Source organism: Passer montanus, unplaced genomic scaffold (genome assembly GCF_014805655.1).
Source record: "Passer montanus isolate IOZ18808 unplaced genomic scaffold, ASM1480565v1 scaffold96, whole genome shotgun sequence".
Taxonomy (NCBI): Eukaryota; Metazoa; Chordata; class Aves; order Passeriformes; family Passeridae; genus Passer; species Passer montanus.
In genome coordinates, this window is record NW_024375034.1 from 688,034 (window position 1) to 712,056 (window position 24,023).

At 49.0% G+C, this 24,023-nt stretch overlaps 1 protein-coding gene across 10 annotated transcripts in view; it reads right to left on the bottom strand.

Annotated features, from left to right (window-relative positions):
• Window positions 1-24,023, bottom strand: part of COL13A1 (collagen type XIII alpha 1 chain) — a 90,585-nt gene that overhangs the window by 42,589 nt on the left and 23,973 nt on the right. For 9 of the 10 annotated variants that reach the window (XR_005626213.1, XM_039696199.1, XM_039696191.1 and 6 more), the window contains exons 4-13: window positions 19,457-19,464; window positions 14,225-14,260; window positions 13,572-13,598; window positions 11,232-11,282; window positions 7,524-7,559; window positions 6,022-6,048; window positions 5,252-5,278; window positions 4,168-4,194; window positions 4,042-4,068; window positions 3,745-3,771 (exon numbers count right to left, since the gene is read on the bottom strand). Coding sequence is in view for 9 of the 10 variants with exons in the window: in XM_039696199.1 (XP_039552133.1) it covers window positions 3,745-3,771; window positions 4,042-4,068; window positions 4,168-4,194; window positions 5,252-5,278; window positions 6,022-6,048; window positions 7,524-7,559; window positions 11,232-11,282; window positions 13,572-13,598; window positions 14,225-14,260; window positions 19,457-19,464 (293 nt within the window). In the remaining variant the exon portion in view is untranslated. Of the gene's footprint in view, window positions 1-1,667; window positions 1,725-3,744; window positions 3,772-4,041; window positions 4,069-4,167; window positions 4,195-5,251; window positions 5,279-6,021; window positions 6,049-7,523; window positions 7,560-11,231; window positions 11,283-13,571; window positions 13,599-14,224; window positions 14,261-19,456; window positions 19,465-24,023 lie in introns of all 10 variants that reach the window. The other variant, XM_039696195.1, reaches the window with a different exon arrangement.

Genomic DNA, 24,023 nt, shown 5'->3' on the forward strand with positions numbered 1-24,023 from the left:
GGTCGCAGGGCAAAGGAGGCCATTAGGGCACCGAGAGTCAGAGAGCAGCAGGGGAGAGACCAGAGAAGAGGGGAACAGAGATTGCCATGAGAACGAAGCCCGGCGGGAGAGCGGCGCGGGGCAGATTCCTGCTGGCACACCTCTGAGTGCTCCGTGCTGCCCGGGGCACCCAGCAGGGGCCAGCCTGGCAGGTGTGGGGTGCCCACTCACCATCCCAGTGCCTCACTGCACAGAGCTTTCACAGCCCCCTCTGCTCCGAAACACAACCTAGCCAGGGGATTTCTGACTCAGCTCTGCTGATCTCCTTAGGAAGGGCTCACTGCAAGACATCCCTCACTGGCTCTGCTAGGATGTCCAGTGATGGGACTGCTTCTCTTAACTTATCATCATCACCATCAGATTTGGGGCATCTATCAGAATTATAATTTTCTCCAAATTTTCAAGTGCAGTTTTTTAGATCTCTTACAGGAAACCCACTGTATCTGTAATATACAGATATTGTATCTCCATGCCTAACCCTTCCTCCAAGTGTGGAAGGGAGCGGAGAAAACCTAGCTGGGGTCAGCACAGAGGTCCTGGCCTGCTTGACTTAACTTGGCAGACACAACCACCACGGCCAAGGGACAAGATCAGGCCTTAGAGCTGGACATCTAAGCAGGGCATTGCCCTGGCAGCCTGAGCTTTGTTTTTCCTTGCTCAACAGTATCATCACCTTCTGACTGCTTATAGCCAGGAATGCTGCCTTAGGGCACAAAGCTGACCCGGACACACAGAAATCAAATGCACTAAAGCTCAGGAGCATTTGTTCATCCTTTTGCCGTATCCAGTTTCCACTTGCACGCACGCTGCTGTCACCCTGGCACCCACCATGTCGGCTCCAGGCCCAGGAATCTGCTCTGGCCTGATCCACTTTCCTGTTCCTATCAGTTTTCCATTGAAGCTGCTCTTGATTTACACAGGGAAAGGTGAGAGAGCCTTTCTGTGCTTGGGCACAAAAAGGTGCCCATGTGTGACATCTCCCCGCGTGAGCTGCGCACTCAGATCCCAGAGGTGTGCCACAGGTGTCCCACCACAGAAACCATTCACTTCCAAGGAGCACATTTTATCCCCTTTAAACATTGTACTTCATGTGTGCAGTGAAAGCAAGGACCCAGTTCTGTTGCAAAGAGAAGAGGTAACCCAATTTTGCAGCATCATGACCAGATGGTTGTGTTCAAATGCACTGATCCAGACAGCCACAAGCTATCACTCCAAAAGCAGCGCTGCTGGAAATTCAGCTGGGCTGATTTTACCCAAAGGCAAACCTCCCCTTTCCAAAAGACAGTGCAGGAGGCCCCTTAGCTCAGGAGAGCCAGCTAAGCTGGCTTTGCCTGGCTGCTTAAGTGCTGAAGGGCACCTGAAATATCACACAGCTTACAGGGAAACTGAAGGAGGATGCTGGAAAGGATAAGGAGGAAAATGGAGAGAACCAGTCCTGAAAACAGGCAAGACAAGACCCTGCAATGGATTCAGGAGAGAAGAAATCTGAAGGCACTTCCACCCAGCTCCTGCCCTTCCCCCTCTGTGTTCCAATGGGAAGTTTCCTCAGAAAGCAGCGTGCAATATTGGATCTGCACCCTCGAGCCTTTGCATCAGAACTGGGTCCCCTCAGAACACCACCCACAAACCTTCAGCGTGAGGATCTGGTTAGAGCGCAGGGCTGCAAGTGTGGTACTTAGGTACTCCTGGGGAACAGGGAATACACACGAGACAAACGGGGTCAGTGAGACAAACAGCATTTCTGAGCAGCATGGCTGGTCCCCCCGTTCCCCTGAGTGGCACTTGGCAGCAGCTTGAGGGGCCCTCTCACCCTGAATGGGCAGCACCAATGCATGGGCTCATCCCTCACAGCAGTGCAGGCCACACAGACTCATACAGAAAAAAAAATAGGAAAATACAAGAGCCAAGGCACATATCCTAACCTTGTATTTCCTTCCTAAGAAAACAAATATGAAACAAAACTGAAACAACATCCCCGGTTTGTCAGGATGCTGGTTTTCCTTTCCTCACCCAGAACATCTGACAAAGAGCCTTATCAAACACAAAAGCAAGAATAAATTGCAATTCGGTCAGCAGTGTCACATTTTTGCAACAAGACCCATCCTAATTTTCATTCAGGGAGGAAGAAAGAGAACTGCACCTCTGCTGGCTGGTCTGTGCCTCTGGCTCCCTGAACTTGCAGTTCAGGACAGCCTGTCCTTGAGTTGATCTGAGGACAGTCACCCTTGCTGTGAGTGTGTCTCAGCCGTGAACAACTCATGGGCTTTTTATAATGCTGAGCTTGGTGCCTCATGAGACCAAAAGTATCTCCACAGAGGCAAGGAAATGCTGCTAGGATGTGAAGCTTTGCACCCACCCTTTTCCTGCTGTCACAGCCCTGCAGCTCACCAGCCACCCCACAACCCTGACCCACCAAACCAGTGTGCCTCTGCCCCCAGGCCTGAGCCCAGGCTACTTCCAGGGATGCACCAGCTCCCTTCCCAGTGCTGCTCTGGGTCCTGCCACTGCTTTTCACCTTGAGCACTGGGGACAGTCAGAGCCAAGGGCTGTAACAGGAACTCAGGACACTGCTCGGGTGACCAGCGCTGTTGGCTTCTTTTTAACATAACAATCTAGTGAGCCGGCTCACTAAATAAACATAGCTGAGCGGCTGTTATTGCACGGGGACTGGCACTTCCCCGCAGCCCCATTCTCCCTGCTGCCAGCCCAGCTCACTCTCCAGTGGCTCTGCCGCTCCAGCCCCACTCCCTCCGGGCCAGGGACCAGAGCCCAGCTGATTATCCAGAGGCCCATCAAAAATAAACAGAAAGCTCTTAAGCTTGTCTCCCTGTACACCCAGATTACAAATTCCAGCCACTTCATATGATGTTGTTCCAATGCATTTCCAGTGGATTTTCAGCACTCTGGTTGTTTTTAGAACTGGTTAAATCCCCTCCAAACCCCATGATGTTCTCTCTCCACTCTTGGCTGCAGCACATGCTGGCCAGGCCAAGAAGAAGGGGCAGGTGGGGCAACATCCTGGCTTTCATTAGACAGTTGCTGGCATCAACCCTCCTGCTCAGCCTCTTCCTTGCAGGGAGAAAGTCCATCAGGCTTGGGGAGCAACTCACGGGGGACCTGACAGAGCACCATGGCCAGGCAGAGCAGGCTTACCCTCAGGCAGGGAGCACAACCCTTCCCCTTGTCTCTGTGCAGGGATGACACCAGCACGAGGGAGAAGAAAGAGGGAGGAATGATGATTTTTCCCCAGGTTTCAAACCCCACACTGCTCCAGGCCACACAACCAGAGCAGAGGCTGTGGAAGCACCACAGTGCTGTGGAGCCAGTGCAGCAGCTCAAGGCAGGAGTGGGTGACCTCTGCTCCTCCAGAACCCCCAGGTTTCACCGGGTTTTGGGCTCAGGACATGGACCTTCCCCTCTCCAGCACAAAGCACAGCAGGGTCTCCAGGAAGCAGAACTGACTGCAGCTATCCAGGGGTCAGCTCTGCTGGGCAGGAACAGACCGGAGAACCAACATCCCTCCTGGAAAACCTTATCTGCTGCTTTTCTGCGAAACACATCAATCAGCCGAGCACTGCCCCGGGGGCCCAGATGACGCATCTTGTTAATGGAACGATCTCTACCTCCAACAAAAAGCCATTCAAACGAAGGAGGATTAACATGCAGGGAGGCACGGGACAGAGGATAATAACGCTAATGACTTACCCTGTGCGGGTACTCTGCACACTGACCCTGTGAAAAAAGGGGATTAAAAAGGAAAGAGTTTAAACCACAAACACAGGCGACCAAAATAGGCACACAGGGTCAGCCCCAGAAGGTGTAAATCATTGTGACTCTATCAAACTCAGTGCAGCTCTGCCAGTTTGCACCCGATAAGCACCCTGCCTCCTGTCCCCATCCCCTGAGCCCTCTGCTCTTGGTACTCCTCACTCACTCAGATCAAGCAGCACCAAGTCCACCACGTCCCTTCCTCTCTTTTAACAAGGCCCCCACTGAAATTACCTTCTCTCCTTTTTGTCCTGGGGGTCCCTGTAAGAGAAAAGTGATCCAAAAAGGCCTCAGTAAATGAAGGAGTTCAGTGAATGCAAGGGATTAGGGGGAGAGATGGGATAGGGATGGGATACTTACAGGTTGTCCCCTGGGACCTGCAGCACCCTTTAAAGAAACACAGAATTTAACACGGGATGATTTTCCATTTACAGTGACAAAAAAACAGTGTATGGAGTAGGTGAAAAACTAAGCTTTTAAAAACAATTGTGAAGAAAATTCCCAAGAGAGATCCGGGTTCCCTTTGTTACTCTGGAGGAGTGAAAAACGCACACATGCTCTGGCTGCACCACGGGGGGGAAATATTAAAAGGAGAGGGGGAAAAAACCATGAGGAAAACACACCCTTATTGTTCCCAGGACCTCAGCTGACTGCGTCTCCTCGGCCACGCTCTGGGATGGAACCAGAAGCAGCCAGGACTGAAGCCTGAGCTGGGATTGTGCAACAGGGGAGTGGGGAGGGGGACCTTCAACATGTGCTTGCCAGAGGGCTATACTGACACTCAGGCTCAAAAACAGAATTACAGAATTAGCAGAAGAAAGCATTCGACACTTTAGTGAGTGAAGGTGACTACAGAGCCTCTCTCTTGACAGACTCATGTTTGGGATTTCATCATCAGAGATGTCAAGAGGAACAAGACAGCATTTGGGCTTCCATGAAGTGCAGTCTATCATTTTCAACCAAAAGCATTTTAGTATGATGCACATATGAAACAGAGCTTCAAGAGGGTGAGGGGAGGGGGGGGTGGTGTGGGAACCACATTTAATACAAAAAGTATGCTTTTTTTGGTTGTTGTTAGATAAGTTGAAAGCTGCCAGATGGGTTTTCAGAAATCTTTCCATCAACTTTTACTTGTCCTATGAGGCCAACCACGAAAAATGTCAGCTCCCAGAATATATTTAAAGAACATAATTGCTAAGTGCAAGGAAAACACATCCCATGCGTAACTAGAGAGTTGCTGCTGTGACATGAAGAATGTGCTAGCCATAATGCAAAAATTACAGACATGCATCCCAGCACTGCTATTATGAAGTTACAGAATTAGGGATGCAGCTAGTGCATCAGCTGAGGTAAGATTGCTACCCTGCCCCTGAGCTTGTTTCCAGCTGAGGCACAACATAATTGCAAACCAACCCATAACCCACAGACAAACATGGATTTTTACCATCTCTCCCTTCTGTCCAGGATGCCCCTGCAAAAGAAAGGAAACACACATCAGCTTTGGCCACTGCAGACTCTAGATGATGTTGATTTAACAGCTTCTGCTGAGTGAAGTGTGTGTCCCCAGAGCAGTGCAAGAAAGGTGCTGCCACATCTCTCTTGGGGGTGAAGTTGCTCATGGCAAGAACAGGAAATCAGAAGCCAGAGGTACATGCTACCAGCTCCTTCTCCACTACAGGACTGGAGGAGTGTGGTGAGGAACCTGGCTACATGGCTGCTACGTGGATATGGGTTTCATGCCCACTGGGTTCATGGAGAAGTAGCTCCTTTGTGCCCAGCTCTGAAGGATGGGAAGAATTTGGGTTTCTACTGCAAATCTCTAAGGACAGCATGGAGGTCTTGCAGAGTCTTTAGGATCCTTCCCTCCTCTACTGCAGCTCTTTTTGTCTGGGAGCAAAGAGCAGGAAGCTGTTGGCCAAGGCAGAGGGCTGATACCTCAGGGATCTGCTCTGCCTGTCTGATTCTGGGTGGGAGTGCCAGGCTGCTGCACTTGGGAACTGCTATTTTATAGATTTACCTAGAAAGGAAGAGGCCATACTCTGCCTTCCTTCATCTCCTGACTCCTGCATCTCCCCCAAGGCATCTGTGGCATCCTCCTGCCTGCCAACCTCCTAATTTTCTTTTAATCCATGCATGTGCATGACACTGTCCCTGAAACACGTGGTGTGACAGCAGGAGGCAGGGCAGAATCCTGCAGAGGAGTTCTTCACTTACCGGTTTGCCGTCCAAGCCAATAGGGCCCTGAAATACAAGAGGAAAAAACGATGAGAAATGCTTTCCCCATGGAGTCTGTCCATCTTGTCCCTCTGCCCCAGGAAGCACTGGGGCAGAGGGACAAGATGTGCCACAAGACTGCAGGGCTGGGGTGACGTGAGGTGACTCCCTGCCCTCCTGTCCAGTCCTGGCAGGTCCCTGGCCCACTGAGAACCAGCCCAGATTTCAAACTGCCTCAGCAGGGACCTGCTCACTGTCAGCACATTTCAGCAGCAATGCTGGACACAGGAACAGAAGCAAGGAAGGACTCATAGGCAATTTGCAAAAAAAATCTCAGAATTTAAAATTTGACGGTGTTCAGTAAACTAGCTGAATATCAGTAGTTTTCTCAAGACTTTGATTTAAAAGGGCACCCACCTTTGGGGGAAGGGTTTTTTGCAAATGACAGAATAATAGAAGTGTCTCAGGGAAGAGGTGACATACAGCTCAGCACATGCTGAAGGTACTGTTTGATGAGAAACAGGCTCCACAGTGCTGTCCCACCCAGCACTTTCTCATGAGCTGGGCCGATTTGTTTTCTGCTCCTCCAAAAGCCAAAGACCACAAGGGCCTGGAGAGATCTGCTTCTCCTCAGCCCAGGGGCAGCTCTCACCCCCCTGTCACAAGGAGCAGAGCCTTGGAGCCCGGGCAGACAGCGGGAGGCTGCCAATTGCTCCCATTTTCCAGGCGTGAGAGTCCCCCCTGCAGACCTGCTCTGGCACGTCCAGTGTCCTGGAGCAGCAGCTGAGCTGCCTGGCAGGAGCAGGGATGTGGGGGGTGTTTGTGTTTGCCTCAGGCTTCCTAGCTGTCCAGGATAAATGCATATGGATAAATAGCATCTGTTGGAGCTCTTCAGCAGCCTCAGCACTTCACAGAGTGCTGCCAGCAACTGTAGGATTGAAATGAAATTTGCTTTGTCCTCTCCTGGGCATTATTTCTGTTCCCCTGCAACTGTGCTGGAGAAGAATTCCCCCTCATGTCCTTTCCCTTTGGCATGACCAGGGTGTTCAGCCTAGCACAGTCCCCAGCTGACCCTCAGCAGGCAAGGCCATTTTTGGAGCCCAGGCACTTGCTGCTATTGGAATATCACCTAAAAGCTCAATTAAAGTTGGAATTTCCCCTACCTAGGGGTTGTTTTCTTTGTTTGGGATAGGGGTATTTCTTAGGATGATTTTCTTTTACTGGCTTTAACTATGTTATTTTAACACTTGGGGATTTTTTAAAATTAATTTCCTTTCCGAGTTGTGTGGTTTGATTTGGTAGGAGTTTTTTTCTCCCTAAGTGTCGCTTAAAAGAAGAAAAAAAAAAGTAGCAGAAAAACAAATGAAGAAAAAATTGCTTTTTCCAGTGATATCAGATCAGGTCATTGGTTTCAGGAAGAAATGATGAGATACAGCGAGCACTTATGAGGCTTCCTAGTAGTATCACACATCCGTACCTCATAAATTCAGAGTTACACTTACCGGGAATCCAGGAAAACCTCTTGTTCCAGGCTGTCCCTGGGAAGGATGAAACAGAGACAGCAGTTTAGAGGAACTGAAATGAATTTTGATGGATCCTAAGTCCTCTCTACAGAGCCTTTCCTCCAGCTTCTGACCAATTATCCTTCAACTCTCTGAAGAGATACCCAATTCCCCTCCAAGGGGAAAGTGTCTTGGGAAGGAGGGGAAATCTCTCATCCCCTCTCCAATTTGTACAGGGCCAAGAAAATGCTGGAGCAGCTCCAGTTTGGATTGCAGGCAGTTTCCTTGAAGTCTCTACATTAATTAGATGGGTGTCCCTAGCCCATATGTTAGGCTTTTGGAGTATATTCCAGAGGCTGAGCTCATTTTATGGCAGTTCTTGCTGCCATAAACCTGAGATGTTTAATGCAGGGTGCTGTTCTATGCAAGACAAGCCTTGCAGGTCACTGGTGTCTAAATACAACCATCCCTCTCCTCCTCCACTCCTCATCTTATATCCCAGCTCATTCATTTTCCTCAGAAATAATTCTGGAGATGATTTTTTTTCTCTTTTTTTTTTAATTTTTATTTTTATCCTCTGAGAGCTAAGACAAAAAGGAGAGTTAGGCTGTGTGATGAGAGGAACATGAGCACCACCACTTTTCCCCCTGCCCTTCCTGGCTAGCTAGCTATGGCTACCAGGTTGGGATCAGGTCCAGCAAATACCGGCTTGGGATGTGTTTGGCAGCTTCTTCATGCCCTACTTAAGAACACCAAAAAAGGAGAAAATGTCCTGGCTGTTAATTTTTCGTAGTTCTTCAGTTTTTGGAGCATGTGACATCCCAGGTCACAGTTACCATAGCTTTGTTGGTGAAGATACCACTTCACTTAAGGATTTTTCAATCTGTTTTCCAAAAAAAAAAAAAAGGTCAGGAAGCATATGGTCCATCTGGCCCAGACTTCAGCAGATCTTGAAGCACTCTCATGTAGACAGAAACAGCCGGATGAGGTAAATCCTGTGCCACGCTCATCAGCTGACCACTGTGGCATCCTGCCTACCCTGAAAGCTGGGCTATGATGCCAAAATGCCCAGCTTCCTTATGTGTTCTCTCATTTTGGGGGAAAAAAAATGCTTTCTTCAGCAATTTGAGCTACCATGACTGGACTGCTGGAGCCCCACAGGAGTTTCCTAGGGTAGAGCTAGGCATAAACAGAGTGCATCTCTGCCTTAACTAGAGTGATCCCATGTGGTGCTGAGGGAAGGGAAAGGAAGGAGGAGATGGGGCTCCTGGGCTGTGAGGCTGAGGTTTGGCACAGTGAAGCAATAAATAATCCTTTGGGAAACCTCAGAGTTGCACTGATAGGGAAAACCTTCACCTTCAGGTAACATCTCCAGCCACCCTCTGTCTGCAGAGACTCGGTGAGGGTTTACCCCTGCAGAGGACTGCCCCAAAGAGCCTCTTTGCAGGGTTTGAGGGATGCCCCCACCACAAGAATCCCTCACACTGCACTGAAGGGTTCTGGTTTTCGACGCAATGCTAGCAGGACTTAATCACATTTTCACTATTTCTTTAGTTCTGCAAAGTTGAACTTGGTCAGCTTTGCTTTGCAAGACACACACAAAACCACCTGGCCCTGTTGGCCAGTGACCAGGAGGGAAGATAGGCTATAAATTAAAGGATCTGTCCACCGCTGGCTTCTGAAAAGGCAAGAAGCAAGAAGAGCCCAGCCAGAATTCTGGTTCCCTGCTGGACACCTCCCTGACAAAAAGTGCTAAAAAAAGAATTAGGGAGAAAACCTGGAAATGGTGCAATTTGGCTTCCTCTGTAGACTACAGACTGCTGCTTCTTTCTCCTTGGAGGACAGCAGAATGATTTGCACGGTATCACGCCAAGACAACAGTTCAGCAGCGAGTGATTCCAAGAGACTGTTTTTGTTGGGTGGCTGGTTTTCCTTGTCTCCTTTTTAAAATGTTGATTGTATGAAGTATGTAATCCTGGGATCTGCCAAATCATGGAGACCGTCTGTTTCTGCCACTATCGGCGCTCTGTCCCTCTCTGGCCAGGAGCTAAGCAGCTCAGGCAAAAACTTTAACCTCCAAACAAAAATCTGGAAACTATTTGTCATCCCACATCTTTCCAAGTGGCCCCTTGGCCAGGGTTTCCGTGTTTGTCTTCAGTGCTCAGCCATCCCTTTGACCTATCACCAGCTCCCCAGGAAACTGGATCATCTTCACAGTAGGCTTTGCAGGGGGAAAGTGTGGATTTGGGCTGGTCTTGGCACCTCAGGGCTTTGATTGGTGTAGTTTGCAAAACCCCATTTCAGATACTATTTGCCATCTAACTTTTCTGCTGCTTTAAAGATGCAACGTGTTCTGCACCTTCCTAAACAGCAGCAAAGGCAGCAGCACCAAAGCAGACAAAATTGTCCTGCAGCCCAGGTACTTCAAGAAAACTGTCTCCTTTGCAGGACCTACATGGACAGGACCTGATGGCTTTTCTCTCTGATTACTATAATTACTCTGTTCAGAAGGCTGAGAGCCAGAGCTTGTGAGAAACAGCAAAAGCAACGGGGCGCTTACCCTCCAAAATCTGCTGTTTGTGGAGCAGGGTGGTCTTGTTCAGAGCTTGGCTTGAGAGACTTGCCAGCCCCTCTTCCTTGCCTGGACACGTGGCCAAGGACCATCTGCTAGGCATAAAACACTTGGGGAGACCCATTTGGGTCCTGGGCTTTGGTTCTGCCGCTTCTCAAACTCCAGCATCCCTGGCAGGTGGGCCTGGGGACCAGCAAAGCTGGTTTTTATTAGAAACACTTGTCATGGGGCTTTTGGGAAGTTAATTGGAAAGCCAGATGTAGCCAAGTGTTTGCACTGCCTGGGTCTCTCTCACTTGACCTCGGCTGTGAAACAAAGGCTGCCAGCAGCCCATCCTCTCTGCAGGTCAAGGACGGTGCTCTTCACAGGTTAATCAAAATCGGAAGTGCCCACTGGGAGGGAGAGAATTGAATCTCCAGGTCTTTTTTCATGGAAATCTCCGGTGGAGGCTGTGCAGGGATGGAGTGGAGAGGTCTGGCTGCACCCGCACAAAAGCAGAGGCTTGATGGCTGAGCCACAGTGCAAGAAGCATCCAGCATTTAGGGCACGTAAACACTCCAACCTTTCATCTTGGCTGACTCGTTGCACCTTGTAGAGACACTTTTACTGGAAGAGGGTGCAAAATCCCACCTTTTCTCAGCCAGAGAAGTGGTAACCATGCTAACAAAGAGCTTCCAAGATTTTGGGTACATGACTAAGACCTCTGAACTACTCTGTGTCTTTGTGAGATCCCCAGTCACTGGCTTAGCTCTGATCCTGCTCCTAGTAAAATCAGGGGGCTTATTCTCTGCTGATTAAACTAAAGGCTGAAATTAGCTAGGCAAAGGGCAAATTTTCTCCAGAAGTGATAGCAGTCCTGTTGTACAAAGGAAATACGCTTCTTCCTTTTAAATGCAGGACTCTGGTTTCCTTGCCAAGGGAAGGCTTCCTCATTTGTTCTGGAATATGAGCTATAATTTCATTATATATAGTATATAATAGCAGTATAAAACCAAGGCTGGTTCAGCATGGGAACCACATTATACAGGGTTTTTGCTCTTTCCAGATGATGCTGAGTCTTCATGCCCCTCCTAAGCCTTTCTCAGCAACTAGCCCACATCCTGCATCAGACAAAAATAGAGAGAAAAGCCACTTACGGGTGGACCACGGGGCCCAATGATGGACATGCCAGCTTCTCCTGGAGCACCCTGCAGAGAGACAAAGCAGAGGAAAAGGGGTGAGAATAGGAGAGGAAAACACAATGATATTCCTGTCAAGACTGAGGGTAAATGAGGATGCCTTAGGTGTGAGATCTTCAGGGCTTATGGAGCAGCTGCTGTTCTGGCCTCCCCCAGCTCCTGCCTGACACTTGGGGAAAAAAGATGTCCTTGAGAGCTGCTCAGATGTGCCAGAAAATGGAAGCTGCACAGCAAGGAGAAGTATAAACACATAAAACACTTTCTGGCAAAACAGATGTTCTGCCCCATTGCAAGTGTGAAAGATGGCCTGAAACCTTTTCTGTTTCCTTCCTGCGAGTTCCAGGAGGGTTGTGTCCTGCAGAAGAAAGACAAAGAGGGATGTGCTGGGCTCCAGGGAAATGGGAGCTGCAGGCAGCCCATTTGATTGCCTCCAGGAATGCCTCACTTGCATACTTCTCAAACTCAGTTGAGATGTGGATGAAAACAAAGCAAAGTGCTTGCTGGAAAAGGAAACAGCTGCCTCTCCAACTCCTAGCCACCCACAGTGTGTGATGGGCAGGACATGTCACTCTCTTTGGAAGCATGATGTGTTCCTGAGAGGCAGCTCCAGAAGTGCCCAGGGCTGAGGAGCTTTGGGACAGAGCATCCCACAAACCAAGCAGCCTGCAAGAAAGCAAAGCACTCTGAAAAACAAAGCTATGGACTGCCAAAGACTTAGGGCTCTCAGGGAGGCCTTTGGGGCAGCAGGGGCAATTAGAAGTGATTTTTTCCCATTTTTGTCTGTATCTATCTGCTGTCCCTTCATGAAAACTGTGGCCAGAAACAAATGCAAGGACATGCAGAGAAAACAGCAGAATGGCTTTGGGTGGGAAATTCTGGTCTGGTGGATGTTGGTTGGCTCCAATAAGCAAACAGTGAACACAAGGATGAAGAATCTCTATCTCCTACTTCCCCCTTCCTTGTTGTGTTTTTCTCCCTATTATGAAGAGGAGCAAATGGGTCTGGTATGGTACTGCATAGATGAGCTTCCTTGTGAGGTAAATATCCACACCTTTCTTAATTTCTACACATTCAATTATTCCCGAATCCCAAACACCTCAATTTCCCTGCTCTCCCAGGTGGGAGGTACAGCTCTGGGGAAAATATACTAGCACTGAAAAGCCAAACACTTCAAAATGGGCCAGCAGTAGGATCACTTAGTAAACTAGCACTCCTTTGTGGGTACAAATCTCAACTCGCTGCACAGCAAACAGTCTGGGAGATGGTGTCCCACAGACCACCAGCTTTCCTCAGGAGGAAGAGGTCCCACCATGTCAGAAATAGGAGCATGCCATGCCACTTTTACTCCTTGCTCCCACCTGCACCAGGGATCAGGCTAACCTGGGAGATAGAGGGGAGCTGCAGGTTGGACGGGACAAGCAGAGCTGCCAGAGGGGGAGAAAGTCAATGGTTAAAATCCAGGAAGCCTTGAAGGAAGCCCTGCATGTACCCACTGGCTCTTAGGCTGTTAGTAAATTGTCATAAACAAGAAACACAGCATCTTTGGAGGCTGACTGGCCTGGAAGGAATTTAGGAAATATACTTGCACTGACATGGAAGATGGGGAAGCCCAGGGGTGTGGAAGCCTGTGGAAGCCCAGGGCATTGGGAATATTTCTCTGTCTGCTTCAGGGTGCCCTGACCCCCAGGGGAGCACTGACTTTGACCCTCATTCATGGAGAAAAAGTTTCCTAGACTTCAAGATAGACCAGAATCCACAAAAGTGTGAAATAGATTCTAGAGAGTAGTGTAGGTGTATCACTTGGTGAGAAATTTAGGTTTTGGGATTTTTAGTATGTTGTGGCTGGAAGCAAGATGGAGGGAACAGGGTGCTGTCCTGGGTTTCTTCTTCGTGCTTCTTCCTTCTTCATGGGTTTGGGTGGCATTTTGTAATTGGGCTCTTTGGGATCAGTTATTGGGCTAAAAGGGAAAATAATCCAGGTGTCAGTTCTTAATTGGATAGTTTAGTCTTAAAAGACCTTGTAACAAGAGATTGTTGGCCATTTTGTACCTTCTAATGAAAGGTACATTAGAACTCACAGTAGTGAGACTGTTTTACTGATAAGAAATAATAAACACTTGAGTCTGAACATGAACTACTGTCTCAAGTGCCTTCAATCCAGACACAGAGAAACCAACAACTGGGACCTCACAGAAGCCCAAAGCTGGCTGCAGTGGCCATGGCTGTGACAGGGAAGCTCGGGCTGGCCCTAGAAGAGGACAGTTTGGGGGTGCTACAGACTACAGGGAGCTGACTCACCTTCTCTCCAGATTGCCCTTTTAGTCCCTGGGTCAGTGGCAGCCGTCACAGCCACATGCAAGAGGGTGCAGGGAAGAGAGAGAGAAAGGAGAGAGAGACAAACACAGGCATCAGCGGCAAAGGCACGCTCTCCCACCACACAACCCTGGCTATGGGGCTGGCATGAGCAGGGTGGCCTCAGCTCCTGCCCTGATCCTCTTCCCCATCCTCACCATGGGATGCCTGAGCAAGGAGCAGCTCCAAAATACAGCACTCAGCCAGGCAGGGGATGGCCCCCTTTGCACAGGGCAGAGTTATTTGGAAGGGGCAGCTGCCAGTGGCAAGCAGGGGCGTGTGTTAGGAAACCCAGGGTTAGCAAGCCCAGCTGGCACACGAGATGGCAACGGGAGACACCCAAACAGGGGGATGCTGAACCAGAGAAGGGCCTGGATAGTACAGCAGGTGAAAGGGAAACACCTCCCCAGCATGTATGTGGCTTGCAGGGCTGGTCACCCTGCTGAGACCAGGGGAACCCCTCAGGTGTGAGGCTCAGGGAGAGTAGTTTTGCTCAAAATGACAAGGATTATCCTGAAAGCCACCCTCCCCCACCCCCAAATCCTGGGGGTTGGAAGAGAATGGGAATGATAAGGCACACAAAAGAGGGTTTGACTTACCGGCCGCCCAGGGATTCCCATCGCACCTTTGTCCCCCTGGCAATTAAGGCAAAAATCAGAGAAATCAGAGGGAATTGGTAATTGGCCAAAAGCAAGGTTATAAAACAGCACAACTGAACTAAGCCACAGCAGTAGTTTCACACTGTGGTGCAAGTGTCCAGGGATTTTGAGAGGGAGAAAGTTAAAGAGTAAAGCGTGTTTGCGTGTGCCCGAACCTATCTTTAGAATGTGTGAGCCACCAGCTCATTTCCACATATGACAAACCCACACGTCTCACAACAGAAATTACACACAGCAATTTAGGCAGCACAAGGAGGACAGGAGTCTCCAGTCAAACAAAGTACTATCCCTGTTTCCAACACTTCATAAAATCCAGGTCCTGGGAACTGGCTTCCTGCAGTGGCCAACTGTCACATTTTTCTCTTTCTTGACCAAAGTCATCTGGGTGTTAGCTATTTATTTATAGAGTTATCACTTTAAAACACAATTCTTCTAGACTTAAAAATACTGTCCTGTCCAGAAGTAAGAGAAAAATGTGAGAACACAAGCTGACACAGGAAAAAGCATGTCTGGAAGAAGACATAGGAGCAGCTGTTTTCAGTGTCCTCTACCCCTCTGAGATACTTCCCAGTGCATTGTTAGCATGTGAGTGATCCTAACAGTGGTTTTGGGAATGACTTTGGGTCAGGTGACAGTGGACAGAGCCTCGTAAACACATGAACATTGGACCAGCAACAATTTTCTTCACCCACTTACCTACAAGGCAGTTGGCTGCCTCTTACAGCTAAATTGTACTATGCAATTACCAAAAAAGAAGAAAAAATTACCCCTTCTGCATTCTTGGTCACCAAAACTGAAGGCTGTGCAGATCTGCAAGATAGCAGCTCATTGCTAAAGGATCTTTATGATTATGCAGTCACGTAGCTTTTGCTCTATATTTTGCAAAAATGACGTGATAATAATCCCTCAGTTCTGTTTCCAGCGATGTTTGGGGTTTCCTTATGTAAAACAGAACGTTCCTGCCCCTGGCTGACTGTGTCTGTAGACATCAACCTGGTTTTCTGGTTTCTGCAGCTGGACACACCAGCCCCATCGGTGCCACCTCTTTATGCCTCCCCACACGTTCAGTCCTTGCGCGTGTGAACATAATCTGAAATCTCTGGAAGGGGAAGGCACTTAGCTCTGTTTGTCCTTCTGGGTGTACACAAAGGCTGTGTATCCCAAACTCAAACATTATTGCTTGGGATCAAACCATTCGCTGGTGGAAGCTCAGCCATTTCCCTCTGCAGAGCTGGGGGGGCTGTTTGGTATGGGGGGCATTCCTTTCCAGTGCAGCATATGTTGTGATAAACTGAAGAGCCATGTACACTTTGCAAAAGCACCCCTTTCAGATGGATGAAACCCTGAACAGCTGCTCGACTTTAAGTTTTGTTGAGGATATATTATGGGAAACTGCTTTTTTCTAGGGTTCTAGGTGGGTTCTCAGCCCTGCTAATATTTGTCTGTCTCTTTATGCCAGCAGTAAGCAGAGCTCCTGGTGTTGGCATCTGGCCCTGGGATTACTTTGTGGCTGCTGGAAAACATAATCCTGAGCTTTCCTCTGCTTTTAGTCCCTTCAATGCTGCTTTCCTCCAGAGCTGAGCCCAGGCTGATTTCCCTCGTGGTTTTTGAGGTAAAAGCTGAATTTGCTTCTTCTGTCTCTGCTGTGGCTGGTGCCCGAGCAGGAAGAGCCCAAGGTCGGGGCTGAGCTGTGTCAGGTCCCCCGTGAGCACCTGGAGTGGTACATGACGGCACCATGTCTGGAATGTGACTGTGCAGAGTTACAGCAGAGGGGGAGCTCCCAGCAGGACAGCAAATAAATGCCAGATGTTTATAAGGAAAGGTTGCCTGGGACAGGGAGCCAGGAAAGAGCACTTGTGGGTGGATGATACTGTGTAGGTTGGTTATAAAGTCATGAAAAGCTGCCTGAAGCTCCCACATCAGAGTTAAAAGAGCATGAAAGGCAAGCAGGAGCCCCTGTCCTGAGCCAGGGGAGAGCCAGCAGCACAGTTTGCATTTCCTTCACTGGGAAACTGCCTGTTATGGCTCGTGCAGTCTCCAGGTGAGCCACAGCCTGGGGAGCAGGGAACCATTACCAGGAAATCACGCTGCTGTAATTCCAAAACCCACGCTGTTCCTCAGTCATGGCTAACTCAGATGCAGATACTGTTATTATGGATTTTTGCATTTGTCCCAAGGTGACTTAGGCCTTCTAAATCCTGCTGCAACTAGCAAATCCCATCAGTGAGAACACTGAACACTTTGCCTCTTCAACCAGACCTTCAAAGACATCTTCAAAAGCAATGTTTCCTACACACAGGAGGGTTCAGGAGGATCATGCTACCCTTTAAGTTTGGACCTACAAAGTTCCTGTGGTCCCTACACTGAATGGGCCATATGCTGTTTGCAATACTCTATTCCATGTCCCATTTTTTAAGCAAGTCTACTTTCTACCACCTTATGAATGCTGGGGGCCTCCTGATCAAAGTACTGTCAGACAGAAAGAATGAGGGGTGAAACAGAAATAATGAAGTATTTACCAGGAGCTGTGGCCTTTCTGTGAGGCCCTGGAAAAATATACACTACAACAGCAAAAGCCAGCCTCAAACTCAGAAAGGAGGGCTTGATAAAGACATGGAACCATGTGGAACGGTTTAGGAAACAGAATGGTTAAAAAAACTCTCCACAGCTCCTTGACCATCAGCTCTGATTGCTTTGGTTTCCTAATCTCCTGCTTGTGAAGCTCTCTATCCTTTTGGCATGACTCTACCCACAGCTCTCCGCACGAGCTCTGAAGGTATCTGCAAGTCCATGGAGAACAAGCTAATTACAGGGCTTTGACTTTCTTCCTTAGTTTCCATCTGCTAAATATTATTTTTTCATGTATGGAATTGCTGCAGTTGCCACAGAAATGTTGCATGATCAGAAATGGGAGAGAAAATGTCCGTGAGAGGATCATTTACTTCGGATGTGGTCCAGACGGCAAAAGGACTATTGCACGATTTCATCACTTCCTTCCTTCCTTCACCCCTTTTAGTCCCAATCTCATCAAATATCTTACATGACTGCGGGTTGCCCTTGTCTTCACCAAAGCCTTCACTGACTTCAAGAATAAGGGTGGAAGTGTTTGTTGGGCAAGAGAAGAACATGAAGTTCCCTTTTGCTGCTCTGGCGGTGCTCATCCATTTCCCTGGATGTTGTCCTTGTTGTCCTAGACTGCAAGCAGGGCTCAGTGCATTTCTAACTAGTATTTCTGCCCATCTCCACACTCAAGCCAACACCTGCACTGGGAGCTAAGCCCTGTCACACAGTGTGTTGTCTCTTTTGCAAGCTGGGAAACAAAAACGGGAGAGAGATGTGAGGTGGTCATTGCTTTGGGGTCACTATCCAGAACAATGTGTATGACAATCAGCCAGTGAGGAGCTCAGGTTGTCGCTCAGAAAACCACTTCCATTTTAATAATGAGAAATACACAAGGGTGGGGGAATAGTGCCTATGGTGACGTTTAGAACTCACTTGGCTTTTCAGAGGTGAGCTTTTGCTCACAGTGACTGAGCCGATCTCGCTCACCAGCTGATCAGAAACCCAAAGGGTCCACAATGAGGTGAGGGTCCTACTAGTCCAAGACAAATTTCACTTTGGCTAAGAACACTCAGTCTGCCCAATTTCCTCTTGTTATTTCCATTGGCTGTAGCATTCCTCACAGCCTGTCCTAGAAGTCTGCTTGCAGAGACAGGTTCAGGGGTCACAATAAGCCAGGATACAGTAGCATATAATGTCAGCACTTCTCTGGTGGTCCCATATGCTTCTGCCAGGCTTCAATCTCTCATTACAATATTAGGTTTCTAACCCTTACTGCTGCAGAGGAAGTCTGGAGCGTGTGTCTTCCTCACCCCACAAAGGCACTGACTGCTCTCTAGAAGACATCTGTGTTGATCTAGTGATTTCTTTCTAATTTCTCACAGCAATAACAGAAATGCCAACACCACTGCCAATTCTGTGCCCACCTCATCCGTTTAGTGCCAACATATGGGCTGCCCAGGCTGAAGTGGCAGGGACTGCCATGGAGGGACTCCAGTTGGAGCTGCCTGCAGAGGCGTGCTCTCCTCCCAAAAAGCCACAGCTAATGCTGAAACACATCCACTTCAGCAGCCAGTCCTGAAAGCCCCTGGGATAAGCTATCGCTGAAGTTTTGCGTGGATCAGGGCTTCCAGCTGTGAAATGCTTTCAGACCTTTTGGCCTAGAAGGTGCAACTTTTTGGAAGATTGCTGTCATTAAATAGGTCTGTGCTCATATATCTGTGGGAGTTCAGTCTCTAGCATTTCAGCCTGATGAAAGGGGAAAGAAAATAGGTTGTGCAGCAACTACTGCTCAGAACGTCATCTGCAAACTGTTTAAGACATTTTTGCGAGAACAGACAAAAGATGACTACCGTATGTTTAACTTCTCATGTTCCTTCACAGAAACCCTGAATAGTCCCTCTATTGTACACGAATATAAACCATTTCCTCTGGAAGGACCTTGCTAGAGACAATGCAGTGTTTCTTTACAATCCTGAGAGCTATCAATACATGGCTTCAGTCCTTGTGTTGCTGCTTCTGGTTCACTGTGGGTCTGGTAATAGCTGCAAGAAAATTTCTGCAATAACCTAGCTATTTTCCTGAAGCCTAAATTGTCTGTGCTGAGGTTTTACATTAGCTAACATTTGAAAAGGAAGCTGTCAACACAATTTTTCCTCTGAAATTGATAGCTGCACAGCTATACTTGAAGGCCCAGCAGTTCAGCCAGCCCGGGTGAGTAGCAGGGAACAAGTCCCTGCAGCTCAGCCCCTGCCATGTGTTTGTGATCTGTCTTTCCCTTTTCTGCAAACACATCTCATTCAGCACGTGGCATCCCATGCATGTGAGGCACACACAGCGGTTCCCCCCAGAGGCTGTGGGGCCAGCTGCTAACACACAGATCTCTGCACCATGTGGATCTGCCATGTTCCTGTCCCTGCTGAGCTGCAGCCAGGAGCAATCCCACCCCAATCCAGTCCTGAGCTCCCACAGTACTTGCTGTTTGGGATAGCCCAGGCTGCCAGGACTGCAAAGGTGGTTACCACACCAGACACCACAGACAGGAGGCTGCAAGTTCATGCCCCGCAGACTCCATGTCAACAGCTTCTAAAACCGTAGAGGTTGGGTACTTACAGGTGGACCTGGAAGAGAGAAGAAGAATAAACAGTAATTAATTTTTAATTTAATAAATCCTAACAAGAAGAGCTAGAAAAAAACACTGCACCATCTTTTGGGCTTAATCCTCAGGCTGCTCCCATTTGCTGATGCACTTTCACCAGCTCCCTGCTTGTTAATTGAGGTATCCCCACAATTAGCAGCTACTAATAACCACTGTGAGTGCAGGGCAGCCTCTGACAGCCCTGTCAGAGCCCTGTCTTGGGAAGGCCATGCAAGACAGGCTCTTGACACTGTCAAACTCAGTTTTGGTCCTTGGGCACACATGAGAACAGGAACTTGTTATTTATATGACTCCTCCTCACATTCTGCCCACCCCTGAGGGCTGAGAAAGTTGAAATTGAGGAGGCAAGAGTCCCTTTGCTGCTAAAATTCCTACCCATTTCCCACCAGAATCAGTAATCTTGTGAAGGTGTGAAATGGTTAATGAGCAAACTACCTTTTCTCTTTAATACAAGCAAATTTTCCCCTTTTCTTCTGCCTCTGATCCCATCAAAGCCAACCTGCCCACTCAGAAGAAATTCCCTCAAATCCTTTGGGTTTCTTCATTTTGCAAATCTTTTTTGGAACCTGCCAGTGTGGAGCACTGCATCTCCTTCATACAGAATGGTAGTACAATATATATCAGGGCTTAAACAGCACATTTCTTTCATCAGTTCCCAGAAAATTCCTCAAAATCCTGACAGATATTGTGTGTGTGGAAAGAAACCCCTGGACTCACTATTTTGTGGTTTCCTCTCTGTGGGAGAAGCAAGACACACCATACAACTGTCAGGGGCTTCTACATTTTCCATACTTTATAGACATTCTGTTTTCTCTTTTTTTTTTTCTTCACACAGAGTGCCAAGAAGCAAGGCTAAGCAGTATAACAGGCGAGCTGACAGATAACAGGCAGCAAGCTCCTCCTTGCATGGGAGGCGGATGTCACGGTGAGCACCTGCGGAACACGTCGTCATCCTGAAAATGCCCCTGGCTGAAAGTCCACAAAAGAAACTGGAGACTTTGGATGAACAAACACTTTCCACACTGGAAAGCTCTCACTTAGCATGACTCTCTCATACCAGGTTTGGGACCTGAAACTGCCCTGTCAAATGGCACTGTTAGACACGGCTTTCATTGCGGCTGATCAGAAGAGACTACATCTCAACTCCAGTCAAATTTAGGACAGGAGCTCAGGGGTGATCCAGATTTGGTTGGCCTGACAATCGCCCACCACCAGTGCTGAGGTCACTGTCATATTTGATACACCAAGTCTGAACAAGAAAAGGGATTCTGATCAGACAGCTCATTTAGGAGGGCAAGGTCAGACTGATGCCAGAATCCTAATTTATGGCAGACTGGGAAAACGAGAGGAGAGGAGAGGAGAGGAGAGGAGGGGAGAGGAGAGGAGAGGAGGGGAGAGGAGAGGAGAGGAGGGGAGAGGAGAGGAGAGGAGGGGAGAGGAGAGGAGAGGAGGGGAGAGGAGAGGAGAGGAGGGGAGAGGAGAGGAGAGGAGGGGAGAGGAGAGGAGAGGAGGGGAGAGGAGAGGAGAGGAGGGGAGAGGAGAGGAGAGGAGGGGAGAGGAGAGGAGAGGAGGGGAGAGGAGAGGAGAGGAGGGGAGAGGAGAGGAGAGGAGGGGAGAGGAGAGGAGAGGAGGGGAGAGGAGAGGAGAGGAGGGGAGAGGAGAGGAGAGGAGGGGAGAGGAGAGGAGAGGAGGGGAGAGGAGAGGAGAGGAGGGGAGAGGAGAGGAGAGGAGGGGAGAGGAGAGGAGAGGAGGGGAGAGGAGAGGAGAGGAGGGGAGAGGAGAGGAGAGGAGGGGAGAGGAGAGGAGAGGAGGGGAGAGGAGAGGAGAGGAGGGGAGAGGAGAGGAGAGGAGGGGAGAGGAGAGGAGAGGAGGGGAGAGGAGAGGAGAGGAGGGGAGAGGAGAGGAGAGGAGGGGAGAGGAGAGGAGAGGAGGGGAGAGGAGAGGAGAGGAGGGGAGAGGAGAGGAGAGGAGGGGAGAGGAGAGGAGAGGGAAAGAAAGAAAGAGAAAAGAAAGAAAAGAAAGAAAAGAGAGTTTTCTGAGTCTAGCTTGGATCACAATAAAGTTCTGTAATAGAAATGTTAGAAATGTTGTTTTGGAGAGATTTTGTTTCAGACTGAGTGCCCTGACACAAGGTCAATGCTTATAGCTTGCCAATACATGGACTTTATTTCCATTAGCAATGCTTCAGACCCTTAATAACCCACCTACCTGTTTGCATGGACTTGGGGCACTCATGGATTGCATGAACCCCACTGCTGAGCTAATATTAAAAGCCAAAACTTAAGGACATGCAAACCCTGAGCCATCCCTGCCCTTCCAGCCCAAACACAACCAGCCAGCAGCACAGCCTGTAATGGTATTGCCATACCACTGAGAGCAAACATAAGCTCTCGTTTGCTCCAGAAGCTCCATCTGCAGAGTGGAGTAAATCAGCAATGCTAGCAGCTCTGGGCCACACACCCCACACAGATCAAAGGCAGGAGGAATAGTGGAGGCCCATCTCTGCTATGTGCCCCCTATAAAATTAATGGTTATGTGAAGGGGACTGCACAGTCTTGTGTAAACACTCATCAGTGAGCTGCATGGACACAGTCTTGGCTGCAATAAGTCAATCAGGAGACACCATCCAGGGACTGGGCTCCAAAAGCTGGGATCATCCGTGTGACCCAGGAGAAAGCGAAGCCCTCAGACAGAGTCATTTCCAAAAGCAACATCATCTTGCATGGGCTGGAGGAGGAGAAGGAGGAGGAGGAAGAAAGATGTCCCAAATACAGCAGGAAGGGAGGAGGTGCTGCTGGATTAGCTGTTGCAAAGCATAGGGGATTTTAAAAAGCAAAATAAGGCTTCAGCAAAATGGTTCGGTCATATTCTGTCACAGTGATAAATGACAAGGTGGAGCAGAGGTTCTCAAGTGGCTCTGTCCTTAATACAAGTAGTAAATTAATGCACATTACAGGAAAAAGTGGATAAAAGAGGATGGAGATACTTGAGCCTCTATGTCAACAGCTCCAACCACCAGCAGTGCAGCGAGCTTGGCTCTGCCCAAAGCTCTGGCAGAGCTGCTCTGGCCTGGGCAGGGATGCTGCCAACCCTGCAAGCCAGGGGAACAAACTCACAAGCTGACCAGGCTGCACGGGACCCTTTACAAAACCACCTGAACTGCAACAGAGTCACCACACCACCACTGCATGTAGTCCCATGTCACATGTCTCTTGCAGGCCCAGCCAGTTTGGGGAAACCATGTGGAATCAGGCCTGCTTGCCCCCCACCATGGGCCAGGTCTTCATGGTGAAACCCAAAAATCTCCGGAAACAACCAGGAGCCAACAATCTTGACAGCCACAAGCACACATCACACCTATTGGGGGTTCCTCCCTTCCTTACAGCAGGCACTTCTGGGGTGAGACAGACGAGCTAGATGAGCTAGATCCCCTTTCCATATAAACAGCCAACAGAGAAAGGATGAGTCAACAGAGAAGCTATAAAAGCTACTGTGAACGTTTCCAAGCCCATTCTACAGCGAAGCCCAGCCAGCAGACAGACCCAGAGCTTCCAGATCACCAAATTCCTCAGCCTTGCACGGACAGAGAACCCACACTTGTAATTAGCACCTCCAGATCCCGTGTGTTTTGGAGCTGATGTTGCTGGAGCGCAGCGAGGCCGGTGCTGGCACGCGGGCTGCAGCACGACCGTCCGCCCACGACGGGCTGCTCAGGAAGCTCCTCTCCGTGCTGGAAGGCACTGGAGGGCTGTAAGCGACTGCAAGCGCTGTTTATCCAGCTGTGAGGCTTGTGGAGCAGCAGGGGATGGAGGAGGGGACGGGGAAAACGTGTCAGGAGTGGACGAGTGGGAGGAAGCAGTGGTCTCCTGCAAAGAGGAGACCTCCAGAGTACCTTTGAAACGGAACATTGAGAAAACAAAGAATTCTTGTAGGGGTACCCAAGGTCCCTCCAAACATATGGCCTCTGGAAATTAGCACCATCTGCACTGTCCCTTCTCACTGCTCTGGTTTTTATGCAGAAAACTTCCTTAAAGAAGCTCTGCCTTTTCATAGTGAGCAAACGAGCAGCCACCTAAGGGCAGGTCCACCTTACTGCACATACAGAAAGACCACACCTGTGGTGAACTGCAAGGCCATGCCACAGAGCCCGCTGCTCACTTGATCCTCCTCATGGCACATTCAACCAGCAACTGACCACAATAGAGCTGCAAGGATTCCTTTTCTCTCAGCCACTAACAGAGATAAAATGCCACCCTCCCTGCTGCAGCCTCGCTGGTCTCAGAAAAGGAGAGGCTTAGTTTTGCAAGCCGGTCAAATTTATCCTAATCTGGAAAGTCTCATGTTCCAGACTATCAGATGTTAAGAGCTGGACATAGAGGAGCAGGTTTGGTGAGAGGCCTTCTGCTGATGACAGAGATATTCTCCAGCTTGAGACAGCAGTGCTCTCTGGACCGAGAGGATCATTGAAATGATCCCATCCACTTATGGGCATTTCCTGAAATCTGGAAAAGTGTCCATTCT